The sequence below is a fragment of the Mytilus trossulus genome, chromosome 14 (assembly GCF_036588685.1).
Source record: "Mytilus trossulus isolate FHL-02 chromosome 14, PNRI_Mtr1.1.1.hap1, whole genome shotgun sequence".
NCBI classification, from domain to species: Eukaryota; Metazoa; Mollusca; class Bivalvia; order Mytilida; family Mytilidae; genus Mytilus; species Mytilus trossulus.
Genome location: NC_086386.1, coordinates 1,689,252 through 1,705,474, shown reverse-complemented (window position 1 = coordinate 1,705,474; position 16,223 = coordinate 1,689,252). Strand labels below are relative to the sequence as shown.

Here is a 16,223-nt window from a genome sequence, read left to right as displayed (position 1 = left end):
AATATATTGAATAATTTCTAGTGTCTATTTTATCATTTGTTTAGCTCATGCATGCATGCATGCTTGAGCTTAGTTGTATATGTCCACATATATTTGTCTTTGTTTATTTTTGTATTTATATTGGTGTTGTAAATGACAGCTGTAAACGTTAATATTTGGTTTGGTGTAATTTGTTCTCCGAGATATTTATTATTTTTAAATCTTTAGTTGTATTTCAAATGGTTCCAACAGGAAACAATCTGAACAGGATCTTGTTTTCTTACTTATGTTTTACGCTCCATGCATAATCCTGTTCTTTTGGAAATTTAACCCAAAATTGGGAAAAGGGGTTTTCCAACTTTTGTTGACATCACCTTAGATCTCCTGACTTTTACACATTTTTATTTACATTCACGTCATATCACAAGACAGTAGTTAGATAGTGAGACATTCGTCAGTGTGTCAAGAACGTTGTTATCTTTCTTGTAAGTCAAATACCATCTTCAGTCTAATATATCTTTAAAGGGGAGACATTCATTATATTTGGAACAATATTGTCTATTGAGGTCTCAACATGCTTATAAATAAAGAGGGGTCCAATTATTTTTAATTTTAAAGAAGATATAACCCTCTCATACCTGCCAACTGTCACTATTTGCGGGAGATTTCCCCCATGGAGGCTCCCAAATTGAAATTTTTAAAGAGCAATTATGTCCACAATTTTAATAAAACAATTAATTTTACAATGAAAGGAGGCTTATAAATGTATGAAGAAGCTAAAAAACAACATTATGCTTTATTTGAAGGCCCCCTTGAAGAATTTTGTGAGTATGGCAGGCATTTTGAAAACTTGGCAGGTATGCCCTCTTATGATTATTACAAAATTCTTGGACATGTTTAAATTCAGTTTTGACCATATAATACTAGTCCAAATAATTATGACGTCTGGCAAGGCTATTTAAAAAAAAATTCTGGGACGCCTTCCTACAACGTCGTAGGAAGGCGTCCCAGAAAAAAATAAAATAGCCTTGCCAGATGTCATAATTATTTGGACTAAGGGAGCTACCATTTAATTTTTATGGGGGGGGGGGGGGGGGGCTAGGATGAAAAATTTTGTCCTGCATTTTGTTTAATTGTAATCTCTGTCCTGCCTTTTTCTTTTTCTTTTCACTCTATCCGGTCCTGCTTTTTTTTTTTTAGTTTATCCTGACTTTTTTTATATAAATTGTCATCCTGACTTCCTTTTTTTTTAGCAAGTGTCTCATTCTGCTTTTTTTTTACTCAAAACTCCTGTTCTGCCCAAGGGTCCGGTATCGGTCATATTTGCCAGTCATGTCCTAAACTGAAACTATAATGTCCTAAACTTTTAATTGGGATTTAGATCAAATTTTATTTTTCTACATTAATAATTTCGGTCATTTCGTTGAGATCGACTTTCAAAATCGACATTTTGAACATATTTTTGTTTAGTTTTCAACTTCCTGTAATTAAACTGCCACTCCAATAAAGTGTTATAATCCTGAGGGCCCTCCTAATAACTATATTATTGCCTCGGGGAGCTATTGGCTAATGATTGCTAATCTCTTTACCTGTGTTTTTAATTCATTGTAATTCACAACTGGCAATTAATCACAAGCTCCAAACTTTTATTATAAAGAAATAAAAATTCCATACCAACTGGCTTCAATATTTAATTACTCAACAAGTCAGACAATTGTCAATTATGATTTAAAATCAAATTAAAACTTGGTTTAATTTTGTAGAAATTTTTTTGCTTTTACTTCTAACACACGTGCTTTGTTTACTATGTAATATGCATGCTTGAAATTCTCTTCCACAGATTTAGACAATTAATCGTAAATTTTAAATAATTTTATCCTAAATAAAGCCAGTGCAACTACTTTAATTAATATTCTTACACTATTAAAGATAATTTATTAAAAAGCTGATGATTTCCTGTGATTTGGATTAACAAAACTAATCCCGGAAATGAGTCCTGAATTGTTCGTTTTAGTATTGTCGCAGTACATCCGGTTTGAATTTTGACTTCAGAATCGAAAGAAACGTAAGCGATTACTGAGAATATTATCGTTTTGAGTCATTAAAATCATTTTATTTTTAAACTGCTGCCTTCCCTTAATTGCCCTTGATCAATTTTTGGAAAATGGTAGGACAAATCATGAAGTAAATGCGATGCAACAGTGAAACAAGTTTGTTGATGCTACGAACATGACGATCGCGTATGAGCATACTCATAATGAGTCTCATGCAGTAATGTGATTTTGGCAATCATCTTTTGAAAAGGGGTATCAACTTTTAAGTTGTATGAAAATGACCGAAATTAGGTGAAAAAATTTCCGGATCCTTGGTCCTGCCTATTTTTTTCAAATTTCATCCTAGCCCCCCCATAAAAATCAAATGGTAGCTCCCTAATATAATACCAGATAGTCTTCGATATATATTTCTTTGAGTAAAGTTTCTTCAATTAATATAGATATTTGCTCATTTTTATGCCCAACCTATGATTGTAGAGGGGTATTATGTTTTCTGGTCTGTGGCTCCGTTCGTTCGTCCATTATTCCATATGTGTGTCCGTTCGTTACAAGGTTAAAGTTTTTGGTCAAGGTAGTTTTTGATGAAGCTGAAGTCCAATCAACTTGAAACTTAATACACTTATCGCTTATGATATGATCTTTATAATTTTTAAGCCAAATTAGACTTTTGACCCCCAATTTCACGGTCCACTGAACATAGAAAATGAAAGTCAGAGTTTTTCAGGTTAAAGTTTTTGGTCAAGGTAGTTTTTGATGAAGCTGAAGTCCAATCAACTTGAAACTTAATACACTTGTCGCTTATGATATGATCTTTATAATTTTTAAGCCATATTAGACTTTTGACCCCAATTTCACGGTCCACTGAACATAGAAAATGAAAGTGGGAATTTCAGGTTAAAGTTTTTGGTCAAGGTTAATTGTTTTTGATAAAATTGAAGTCCAATCAACTTGAAACTTAGTGCATATGTTCCCTATAGTATAATCTTTCTTATTTTAATGCCAAATTAGACTATTACCCAATTTCACGGTCCATGGAACATGGAAAAGGATAGTGCGAGTGGGACATCCATGTACTTTGGACACATTCTTGTCACTTATAAATCATGAACATGATGAAAGTGATTTTTACCAAAAGATATTTTTTATCACTTGAAATGTACCCTCATAAAAGGGACAATCATTACATTGAGGGCTTAGCCTTGCCCCTCAGAATTTTCAATATTTTTGTTTGATATATATTCTGATTTATGTATTTGCATTCAATTTATTTTAGATTTAATCTTTCTTTACCAAATATAACATAGGTGAGAGGTGAAAATGAAGGGGAAGTAGCTCAAATTGCTTGTAAAACAACTTTGAAATACAGAGGTTGATTTAGGGGGTGCTAGGGGGCCTGGCTCCCCCTTTTGTTGGAAAAAAAATTGGATGCTTATAAAGGGAATCACTGAAGTGTGACTGGACCGGGCCTCCTCTTAGGCAGTCAGTGGGCCCCCACTTATGAAAATTTCTAGATCCGCCAGTGAAATACAGATTATTTATGATCTAAAGCTAAGGTAATTGGGGTTATTTTACAGTGTGTTTAACACCAAAGCTGTCAAGTAAAGCCATTCACTGAAATGGGTCATTTAATTTGACAGTCTACACAGCTTATTTAACTGTCTGTCCTCAGGAAGAATTGTAAAAATTGGAAAAATCCCTGGTGAGAGTTAAAATTCTTGGGTGTGACCCACAGTACATGTACATGTGGGTCAGTTGACAGGTATTAGCACCATGTATAAGATCAACATGATTCATGGATATTCTTTATTCCCAAAGAACTATATGCTTGTCCTACTTTTTATTGACAATAATGGGCATTAATTAATTTGACGCTGCCATTATACATGTTATACTCTAATACTTGTTACTGGCCAACATAATTTACAGATAGATCCAAATTACATGTTTGTGGTTTAAAGTAAACATTGCAAATTTAATGAAATTTTGTGTTGCTTCAAAAACAGACTGCCCTAATTATTGCCCTTGTCCTTAACTATTTGAATATTGTATAATATATTTAATTTGGCTGGATATCATATGATTAGATTTACAGAAAAATTAACTGCAAAAGCTGGATTTCAAACAAAATGTAAGCTTAACAAAAATTTATATTACTATCATGACTAAAGGGTCTTCTTTACAATAAATGTGGGTTTTTTTTTTAAATTTTACATAGCCTTTTGCTTTTGACTGTTACAGTATAAATTTAAATTGATACATATAAAAAATTTTCTCTAATTCTATGGAAATTTATCCCTTTTCGAACCCATTGTATAAAAAAAAATAATCAACGTGTGGTTGCTGGTGATCTCAGAAGATCATTGGAAGATTTTAAGGGTCATGACCTTTTTGGCTGACTGGATGAACCAAAATATGATAACAGGTGTTAATGAAATTGACAACTTCGTGCAATGTGAAAGGCACTCGAAGGGGATTTTCGGTAAACAAAAAAAGAAAATGTCTGTTTAATCATTAGAGAAACAGATTCTTACATAGTTACTCGTAGATTATCGGATTTATCCAATCTCGATAGTTAAATTTTAAATTTTAAAGTACTCGCCGAGGCGGCTCGAACTTTAAAATTGATAATTTAACTATCTCGATTGGATAAATCCGATAATCCACTGGTATCAATGTAAGAATCTATATATACATGTACTAGAAAAAAACTACAATTTTTAAATTGTTTATAAAGTTTAATGCCAGCAACATGAGCAACACTGAATGACTGACTGGATGAAATTATTCAAAATTCCCTAGTTTTCTTCATTTTTTTTATCAGGATCAAAAAACCATCAACATGGCCACTTGTGCTGATGCTCGACCTCGTGACAGAGTTCCACCACCTAGACCACCGTCCCTCCATCAGGCAGATCAAACCGACTTTAAAACAATACAATCTTACCATGACAATGCTTACAAACATATAGAGAAAGGTCTGTCGGCCGACGAGAGTGAAAACTTTGATGAAGCAGTCAATCAATATAGAGCTGGATTACAGTTCTTAGACAAAGGTCTGGCTATAGATTGTGAGAAACTAAAAGCTATAGAAGAGAAAAAAGACTCCGCTAAATTATTACAACAAAAAATGACAAAAACCAAACTTCAGATAGAATATAGGCTTCAGAGTATAGAAGTCCAAAGGAACGTACATTCTAGACATCCGACTACACCGATGGATTTAAATCAACCTCCGTCATACGAGGACGTGATGTCAGAATCTGGGTCATCAATTAGTGACACAGCGTTTCAGTCCCTTGGAGATTCTATTATGAGTGATGAATCGTCAGAAGTCTTTGATGCTGACGCTACAGAGATATATAATATTCCCGATGGTGTCCAGATTTTCTTTATAACACCAGAAGGTTACGTTAGTGCTCCATCATATCCAAGCTCACTGAAAATATTCAAATTTATAAGTGAACCAACTGTTAGAACTGGTCAGCGCCCTCCAGCCTTTTTACAAGTGAATAGTTGGGTGTACCCCTTACAGCCAGGAGCCTCTCCAGCTTTAAAGGCTACCAATGGGGCTTATGTCTTCCCTGATACAACAGACAGACCAGGTAAATATCAATTATATTATTTAGAAAAGAAAAACAAGACAAGTTAGCACTTAATACTTTTGGTACACTTTGAAAAATAAGATTTGTGGAAAGAATTATTTGTAAGCAATGGTAATAAAAGTTAAAAATAAGAAGATGTGGTATGATTACCAATCAGACACTCTCTTCAAGCAATGTCCAGAGACCACATGATGTAGAATTTAATAACTGTAGGTCCTTCAACAATGAGGGAAACCCTTAACGCATAGTAAGACATAAATGACATTCATAACATTTCCGGGGCTAAGTGGTCTAAGTAGTTGTACACTATCACTAGCCAGTCAACAATATGGTTGTGAGTTTGAATTCCGCACATTGACAGTGCTAAAATTTAGCAAATACGCTTTTTTGTTTTCCAGTAGTTGATATAATGTAGTCTGGATCAACTGTGCTATTATATCATGTACTGTTATTTTACAAAAAGAATCTAAGATTAGCCGATATCTTATTGACTTTCATCTGATGAATAATACACTTTATCATGTTTATAAATGATATAATTACATATTTTAATTCTTTAAAAACCACTTTTAATTTATAGGATCAGCTGTAGGTTTAATGTTACCAGACACAATGTCATTAACAGACAAAGATGTTTTTGAGTCAGTTTTATCTTCTATGACCATGATGCAAGACCAAGAGGTTGTAGCAGAAATTAGAGAACCCACAGCACCCCCTGAAGAAAGGGAGGTAATACCGTCAGAAGAAGAAACTAAAGATGATGAATCTACCAGTGCTAAAATATCAAAAGGGATCGCAGTGGGTAAGCTATTTTATGTCAGTTCAAACAAGAAGTAGGAAATATTTCTCAAATTTTATTTCAAAATTATGAGGTTCTGACAATACAATGTTATTTTGATAAAATCTGAAATATATAAGAATTTACCCACATCATAGCCACATGGTGAGTAAATTCCCAACCAATACTGAAAGGAGTAAGTTCGGTAAGGGCCATATTTGGCCCCAATTATAAAGTTCATGAATACAAGACAATAATTGTTTTAAATTGCCTTAACCAGAGCTGTTTTTGTCAAAGTTTAATTCTAACACGTTGATTTTTACATCCCAAAAAGGTCAAGATAAGGGATTTCGGTGAAATTTGACATAATCAGTTGGATTTCAACCAAATGAAGGACCCTGAAACTTAGAGTGCAGATGTAGACAAGCTTAATACTCAAATAAGACATGTGAAATGTGTTCACAAACATGATTTTAAAAGATCTTTGTTGTCCATGTATGCGCTCTATGTTTCCTCATGTTCCTGTCAAAAAATATTTGGAAATTTACCCATTTTCAAAATCAATATGAGTTCAACTTGTGGCGTCATAATGAAACACAGAAACGCAAAATTTTCAACAAAATGGCTCATATCCTATCTAGTCAATGTATTAGCTATAATTTATCGTGATATTGGTCAATAAATCCGAATTTGAAATTTACGCTAAAAAAGGGGGCCATTTTATGACCTTATCGAACATACTCCTTTATCCATTGCTTATAAGACTTCATCTTTTGTCAATAACCATGGTTTCTTTTCTATAATCAGTGCCTCATAAATCTTTCGCTAAAATAGACTCCTCAAAATTATATTCAATTGTTTCCTTAGCATGCTTAGTGTTTTTAATTTCTACAACTTTAAATTGGCTAATTTACTTATCTTTTTTCACTGATGGAATTAATCTAAAAACTTAAATTTAACTTTATTTTACCTTTTGGTTGGTGGTATCTTTTTAACGACCAACACTTATCCATTCTTTATAGAGACAATTATTGAGGAGTTTCGTCAGTCTGTAGACAAGTGTTATTTTCTTTGTTTCAGCATCAAGTTGGATAACATGGGGTATTGAAAAAGGAGCAGAAAAAGCTGGTCATTATATAAAAGTTGGATCTGAAAAAATTAAAGAGAAATTAAAACCTGAGGAAAGAGCTAAAGAAATTGATCCCAGAGTTATACAAGGAGTTCAGTATGCTAGGAGAGGGACACACACGGCTGTCAAAGTCAGTTCTTATGTGGGTATGTATACCAGTATGTAAGGAGAGGGACACACACCGCTGTCAAAGTCAGTTCTTATGTGGGTATGTATACCAGTATGTAAGGAGAGGGACACACACGGTTGTCAAAGTCAGTTCTTATGTGGGTATGTACATGTATATGTTCATTTGCTAAGAGGAGAATCAAGTTATTTTAAAGGAACACTAGCTATGAAATATATAAAAATCTAAAACATGATTTCTTTTATTCAATCATTATTGGAAGTGAAATAAAAATAGCAGCCAGTATGGTTCAAAATGAAATGTCAAATTCAGCTAAGAAACATTGATGATGAATTGATTCAATGCAAGTTTTGTATTGTTTAGTTATATGACCATTGGAGGTCTTTGGAAGTCAACTGATGCTTTACTCAATAGTTAATTAGATGGCGTCTAGACTATAATACACACAAAACTTAGCTACATATTATTGAGCCCATGCCTTTATTTTAAACGTTTTATGATTTGAATAAATGTTTTACATTGTTATAAATGTTTTATGGAAAACTTAATACTCATATACAATTTGGATAGTTCAGAATAAAATGTTGAATGATATAAGTGTGAATCTTAAAGGATAAGCAGCAGTAGAGGCCATGAAAGGCATTCATGATGATTGAACACCAATAATTGTAAAAAAAAGGTTTTAGTTTTTATACGACAGCAAATTTTGAAAAAATTTTCGTCGTATATTGCTATCACGTTGGCGTCGTCGTCTGCGTCTTCGTTGTCGTCGTCGTCGTCCGAATACTTTTAGTTTTCGCACTCTTACTTTAGTAAAAGTGAATAGAAATCTATGAAATTTTAACACAAGGTATATGACCATAAAAGGAAGGTTGGTTATTGATTTTGGGAGTTTTGGTCCAAACATTTAAGGAATTAGGGGCCAAAAAGGGCCCAAATAAGCATTTTCTTGGTTTTCGCACTATAACTTTAGTTTAAATTAATAGAAATCTATGAAATTTTGACACAAGGTTTATGACCACAAAAGAAAGGTTGGGATTGATTTTGGGAATTTTGGATTCAACAGTTTAGGAATTAGGGGCCAAAAAAGGGCCCAAATAAGCATTATTCTTGGTTTTCGCTCAATAACTTTAGTTTAAGTAAATAGAAATCAATGAAATTTAAACACAATGTTTATGACCACTAAAGGAAGATTGGTATTGATTTTGGGAGTTTAGGTCCCAACAGTTTAGGAATTAGGGGCCAAAAAGGGACCCAAATAAGCATTTTTCTTGGTTTTCGTAACATAACGTTAATAGAAATCTATGAAATTTAAACACAAGGTTTATGACCATAAAAGGAAGGTTGGTATTGATTTTGGGAGTTTTGGTCCCAACAGTTTAGGAAAAAGGGGCCCAAAGGGTCCAAAATTAAACTTTGTTTGATTTCATCAAGATTGAATAATTGGGGGTTCTTTGATATACCGAATCTAACTGTGTATGTAGATTCTTAACTTTTGGTCATGTTTTCAAATTGGTCTACATTAAGGTCCAAAGGGTCCAAAATTAAACTTAGTTTGATTTTGACAAAAAATGAATCGGTTGGGTTCTTTGATATGTTGAATCTAAAAATGTACTTAGATTCTTAATTATAGGCCCAGTTTTCAAGTTGGTCCAAATCTGGGTCCAAAATTAAACTTTATTTGATTTCATCAAAAATTGAATAAATGGGGTTCTTTGATATGCCAAATCTAACTGTGTATGTAGATTCTTCATTTTTGGTCCCGTTTTCAAATTGGCCTACATTAAGGTCTAAAGAGTCCATAATTAAAGTTTGATTTTAACAAAAATTAAATTCTTGGGCCTCTTTGATATGCTGAATCTAAACATGTACTTAGATTTTTGATTATGGGCCCAGTTTTCAAGTTGGTCCAAATCAGGATCTAAAATTATTATATTAAGTATTGTGCAATAGCAAGTCTTTTCAATTGCACAGTATTGTGCAATGGCAAGAAATATCTAATTTCACAATATTGTGAAATAGCAAATATTTTTTTTAATTAGAGTTATCTTTCTTTGTCCAGAATAGTAAGCAAGAAATATCTTATTGCAAGAATTTTTTTTAATTGGAGTTATCTTTCTTTGTCCAGAATCAACTTAAATCTTTGTTATATACAATATACAATGTAAATTCACTTTTTACTACCAACTGAAAAATTTGAATAATCTTTACCATTCAGTGATAACAAGCAGTTTTTTTACATCTTAATATTTTATGATGTATTTAAATGAGTAGTTATTGTTGCAAACTCCATTAGAAAATTTTAATTGAGATTAGTTTTGGAATAAGGGAAAAGGGGATGTGATTAAAAAATTGGGTTCAATTTTTCTCATTTGAAATTTCATAAATAAAAAGAAAATTTCTTCAAACATTTTTTTGAGAGGATTAATATTCAACAGCATAGTGAATTGCTCTAAGAGAAAACAAAAATTTTAAGTTCATTAGAACACATTCATTCTGTGTCAGAAACCTATGCTGTGTCAACTATTTAATCACAATCCAAATTTAGAGCTGAATCCAGCTTGAATGTTGTGTCCATACTTGCCCCAACTGTTCAGGGTTCAACCTCTGCGGTCGTATAAAGCTACGCCCTGTGGAGCATCTGGTTTTTTATGCCCCCTTCATAGATGAGGCATGCATTCAGTGATATCCTTGGCCTGTGTTTCTGTTTGTCCATCTTTCTCTCCAATCAAGTTTTGCACTCACATAAGTTTGCATGCAAATTTTATGAAACTCCTACACAATGCTAAGAACCACAACACACATACAGAGTTCCAATGTTGGCAGAGACTTGCCTTCCATTTTAGAGTAATGACCCTTTATAACTTAGAAAATTGCATATATCTTGATTAGGGAAATTTGTGTCCTTTGACATATTCTTCTTTTATTTTTAGTCTGATTTGCCTTTAAAAGGGATTGACTGTATAAATGATTCAATTAATTCTGTTTCAGTGAAGATGCTTGGAGAAGCTACAATGGCAGTAGGGAGGGAGTTAGCACCACACATAAAGAAACATGGTGAAAAACTACTTCCTGATTCAGTCAAAGGAAAATCTTCAGATGGAAAATCTAAAGTAGATGGTGTTCTTGATGTTGCTGGGGCAGGTCTCATAGGTAATTATTGTTTATATCTTAAGTTAAGCTGGTGCAAGTCTCAAAGGTAAATATTGAGGCTGATATCTGGGTAGATTTTTATTGTCGAGCCTTCGACTTTAGTCGAAAAAGCGAGACTAAGCGATCCTACATTCCGTCGGCGTCGTCGTCGGCGGCGTCCACAAATATTCACTCTGTGGTTAAAGTTTTTGAAATTTTAATAACTTTCTTAAACTATACTGGATTTCTACCAAACTTGGACAGATAGATAGAATCCAGAAGTTAATTTTGTAAAAATAAAATTCCATTTTTTCTGTATTTGACTTATAAATGGACTTAGTTTTTTCTGCGGGGAAACATAACATTCACTCTGTGGTTAAAGTTTTTAGAATTTTAATAACTTTCTTAAACTATCCTGTGTTTGTACCAAACTTGGACAGAAGCTGGTTTATGATCATTAGATAATATCCAGAAGTAAATTTCGTAAAATTGAAATTCCATTTTTTCCGTATTTTACTTATAAATGGACTTAGTTTTTTCTGAGGGGAAACATTACATTCACTCTGTGGTTAAAGTTTTTAGAATTTTAAAAACTTTCTTAAACTATCCTGGGTTTGTACCAAACTTGGACAGAAGCTTGTTTATGATCATAAGATAGTATCCAGAAGTAAATTTTGTAAAAAAATAAATCCATTTTTTCCGTATTTTACTTTTAAATGGACTTAGTTTTTCTGCGGGGAAACATTACATTCACTCTGTGGTTAAAGTTTTTAAAATTTTAACATCTTTCTTAAACTATCCTGGGTTTGTACCAAACTTGGACAGAAGCTTATTTATGATCATAAGATAGTATCCAGAAGTAAATTTTGTAAAAAGATAACTCCATTTTTCTGTATTTTACTTTTAAATGGACTTAAATTTTCTTCCAGTTAACATTACATACAGTCTGCAGTTAAAGTTTTCAAAACATTTTAGATTCATTAACTATCCTAGATTTTTTCCAAACTTGGACAGAAGCTTCTTTAAATCATAAGATAGTATCAAGAGGAATATTTTTATTGATTTTTTTCCTCACTTTTGTTGAGCCTGCGATTTACAGCAAAAGTAGGCGAGACACTGGGTTCCGCAGAACCCTTACAAATTTTTCTCATAGCTTTTATATAACCTTTAAAAATTTGCAGTTGTATCTTGGTATCACGCTGTAATTGTCATCGTCCGAAGACATTTGGTTTCTGGATAATAACTTTAGTATGTGTAAATAGAAATCTATGAAATTTAAAGACAAGGTTTATAACCACATAAGGAATGTTGGGATAAATTTAGGGGGTTATTGTTCTAACAGCTAAGGAATTAGCGGCCAAAATGGTGCCCAAATAAGCATTTTTCTAGTTTCCAGACAATATCTTGTGGAAAGGTGTATGGAGCTCTCTGAAATTATACCACAAGGTTCCATATAAAAAAGGAATGGTTAGGATTGGCTTTGGGGGGTTATGGCTCAAACCGTTTAGGAATTAGGGGGGAAAACATGGTTTTACTTTTAAGTAAAATGGTAAGTTTGGATTACCTCCCTTACACTGCTTCTAAATTATAAAATGGATTATTATGGTTGCAAACTCCATTGGAAATTTGAATTAAGATTTTGACTGTTTTTGCCAAAGGGTGGTTGAGTCAATTATCAATAGCATAGTGTATTGCACAAAAGTTTATAAAAAAAAAGGGGGGTACATTTTTTATATATTTATTGGTTTTTTTGGGGGAGAGGGGTGTCAATTTGCAACAGCATGGTTTTTTGCACAATAGCAAAAAGTTGATTATAAATTCAAATCATATAAGTTCTTTGACTACAGTTATTCTGTGTCAGAAACCTATTATGTGTCAAATATTTAATTACAATCAAAATTCAGAACTTTTTCAAGTGCGAATATTGTGTCCAATTTTGCCCCAACTGTTCAGGGTTGGGCCTGTGTGGTCGTATCCAGCTGCGCTCGGTGAAGCAATTTATTACACATATATTCTATCATGTCTATGGTCCTCTACTATCCAAATCAACATAAATGGTTAAACTCAGTCACTTTAATATCCTCAATTTCAGGCAAATAAGGGATAATGACCCATCTCAGATTAGGTATAGATTGAACTTGTGAGAACAATTTGGATTTATATCTTTAAAAGGTTAAACTAGAATGAAGGGAATAATTGTGGTTGGTTTGAAAGGGCAGAAACTTGTTACAAGTGTGGGTGTAACTTGAGCAGATCTAAATTATTCTAATGGTAAATGATGCATCAAAGTTTATATCTTAAATGTTTGTTTTCTCATCGTTATATTGTGTGATTGATTTCCGTAATCAACATGTTCTTTTTATTACACATTTCTTTTCAATCATGAAATTATCCAAATTGAAACCACATTTTAAATATTAAAAAAGAGTCTTATACAGCTAAAGTGTACATGAAATGTAATCTGAATATTTTATCATGTAGGTTTCAGTGCTGTGTACCTGACATTAGAAGCGGCAGCCAAGGCCCTCGGTAGAAACCTCACCAATGAAACAGTTACTCTGGTGGACTACAAGTAAGTTATAAAATTGAGAATGGAAATGGGGAATGTGTCAAAGAGACAACAACCCGACCAAATAAAAAAACAACAGCATAAGGTCACCAACAGGTCTTCAATGTAGCGAGAAATTCCTGCACCCGGAGGCATCCTTCAGCTGGCCCCTTAACAAATATATACTAGTTCAGTGATAATGAACGCCATACTAATTTCCAAATTGTACACAAGAAACTAAAATTAAAATAATACAAGACTAATACTATGGTCTTTGTAAATAGTTCTTTATATCAGATTCCACAAAGACTTGATACAACAACTAGGAGCTTTATCAGTTAGAATTTGAGGCCTTTATTCTATGAAGGAATTTTTGTGCATGTTGTGGTGAAAGCATCTCTTAGCTTCTACATATAAAAATAAAGATGTGGTAAGATTGCCAAGAGGACAACTCTCCACAAGAGACTGAATGACACAGGAATTATCATCTATACATTTTATAGGCCTTCAACAATGAGCAAAGCCCATACTACATAGTCAGCTATAAAAGACCCCAAAAACTCAAATGTAAAACAATTTTTAGACAGGAAAACTAAGGCCTAATTAGGTAATGTACAAAAAAATGATGGAAAAACAAATATGCATCTATATTTATAGTCTTTGTTCAATTGATTTAATGATTTTTAATTAAGGCTTTGATTCCCAGCAAAAAAATGACAAATTCAAATGTTATTAACTAAATGGAACGTGTGAAAAACCCCTGTGACATATTCCTAACGTAATACATATTTGTTTGCCCATTGTTACAGGTCAAATGTTGTCTTATTATTTAGATTGAAGTTACCACTCAATTTGTCCATATCATAAACTTAATTTGCTTTAATTTGTGTCTTCCATTTTACTATTCCATTTTGTTTTTATGTTATTACAGGTATGGTAGTCAGGCAGGATTGTTAGCGGAGCACGGAATGTATGCTGTTGGTAACACGGTGTTGACTGTTAATAATGTGGACAATTTAGGAATCAAGGCTGTGGCAAAGAGGACAGCGAAAGAAACAGGCAAGGCCCTGATAATGGACTTAAACGAAGGAAGGAAAACTAAACCAACAGACTCTACAGTTGTTACACAAACTAAAAAGTCTTGAATCGTATGTCAGTGAAAATGTAAAGACAATCAAATATTTATTGACAAATGCATATTCAAACCAAGTTCCTCCATTACAGCTAAAGGGGGAGGATGATGCAATGAGAAATAAACTTGTGTAGTCAAACTGTTCTGAACTGAATCCCTCATTTATACACAGAAGATTTTGATAGGTTAACAATTTAATCAAATGAAATAATTGAAGAATATTCATTGTGTTCATCATATTTCCGTGTCTCTGGGGTGCCACTTCATATTTTTTGGGGTAGGGGTGAGCAGCTGAGACATCAAGTACCCCACCCTTTTCATATATTTGGTTTATCAAAAATATATACCTTGTCATATATTAATGAATAAAAAACAGACCTATAGATATATTTGGATATTTTTCATCTTCTTGTACATTAGAGTTTACAAAAAATTTGAGGTCCCGCTCATTTTACGTTTTTGTTTAGATGCAACGCAGTCGCAATAATCACACCTTGCTTTTCCAATAAATTCTTCACTCCTCTATTTGCCCCTTTTATAACTTCAACGGCTTTAATTATGAAGAAATTTCAATTTGAAAAGACAATAAATATTGTTTTATCAGATAAATGTAGTAACACTTCAAATAGTATCACTTTTACTGAGTTTACATTGATTAAAAACTGATTTGTCGTTGCCTCTTGAAGGACGCTAACACTATGCTATGGAATTTCTTCAAATGTTTCATGTATGCAAACCTTTCAATGTTAATTAGGTGGAAATGTCAAAATGATTGGATTTATTGCATATATATCTAACCTCAGTGGAAATACCACATTGAATAAATAGAGTTTAATTGGTTTGACAAATAGCTGATGCATTTACGACTGAGGTTTAACCGCATAAAAAATAAAATAAAATTTGATTTGTTTCAGATACTTATAATACATCCAGCAAGTGATAACCTATTGATATATTTAATCTGAATTTCTCACCCTTTTCATATATCATGAAGCATGAAATAGTGACCTATTCCAGCGGCTCATCCTTACCAGTCATTACATAGGAGGTCCCCCCCCCCCCCCAAGTTCTGTGTACATGAATCCGCTATAGACAGGCTTCAGTTGTTTATAAATTTCTCTGTACAGACAGGTTGCTTTAATTAAGACAAGTTACACTGTACTTTGATAATCATGTTTGTTATGTAGTAACAGGAAATTATTTCAAAGAATCATTGTCAAAACTACATATTATTATAATATATGTATTATTAACTTGACTAAATAGCTTTCATTTTAACTTTCTTTTATTGAAAACTATTTTGTTGTTCAAGACAGAGATATATGAAATTAACAATAGTACAAAACAAATTAATAATAATACAACAATTCAGTGAGTACTTAAGCTGATTTCAAATCAAGTAGTGACTACTTACAATTTCTTAGATTGTTTTTTACACTGCTCATGACACATAAATATACATGCAATATAGCCTATATTTGCTGAAGCAGTGTAAAGCAAACATCAATAAATCAATCAATCAATTTATTTACTAAGCCCCTGTCAGTAGCTCTGAGTCATCCAATTATTAAGAAATCTATACTGTAAACCAACTTATTTTCGCGGATACTATATTTCATGTTTTACCCTTTCTTGACCACTTTGCGGCTATTTAATTTCGCAATTTTCTAATTTTCTTGATGAAGTTTAATAAGGAAAGATCCAATGTTTACATATTCATGACAATTCATATTCTCGTTATT

General features: G+C 32.8%; 1 protein-coding gene across 1 annotated transcript; it reads left to right on the top strand.

Annotated features, from left to right (window-relative positions):
- The first annotated feature begins 315 nt into the window (after positions 1-315).
- Positions 316-15,507, top strand: LOC134697393 (spartin-like). Its single transcript, XM_063559649.1, has 7 exons — positions 316-464; positions 4,855-5,635; positions 6,216-6,437; positions 7,494-7,688; positions 10,661-10,822; positions 13,283-13,373; positions 14,281-15,507. Exons 2-7 carry the CDS (start codon positions 4,873-4,875, stop codon positions 14,492-14,494), a joined length of 1,647 nt encoding a protein of 548 aa, XP_063415719.1. The 5' UTR covers positions 316-464; positions 4,855-4,872; the 3' UTR covers positions 14,495-15,507.
- Positions 15,508-16,223: the final 716 nt, after the last annotated feature.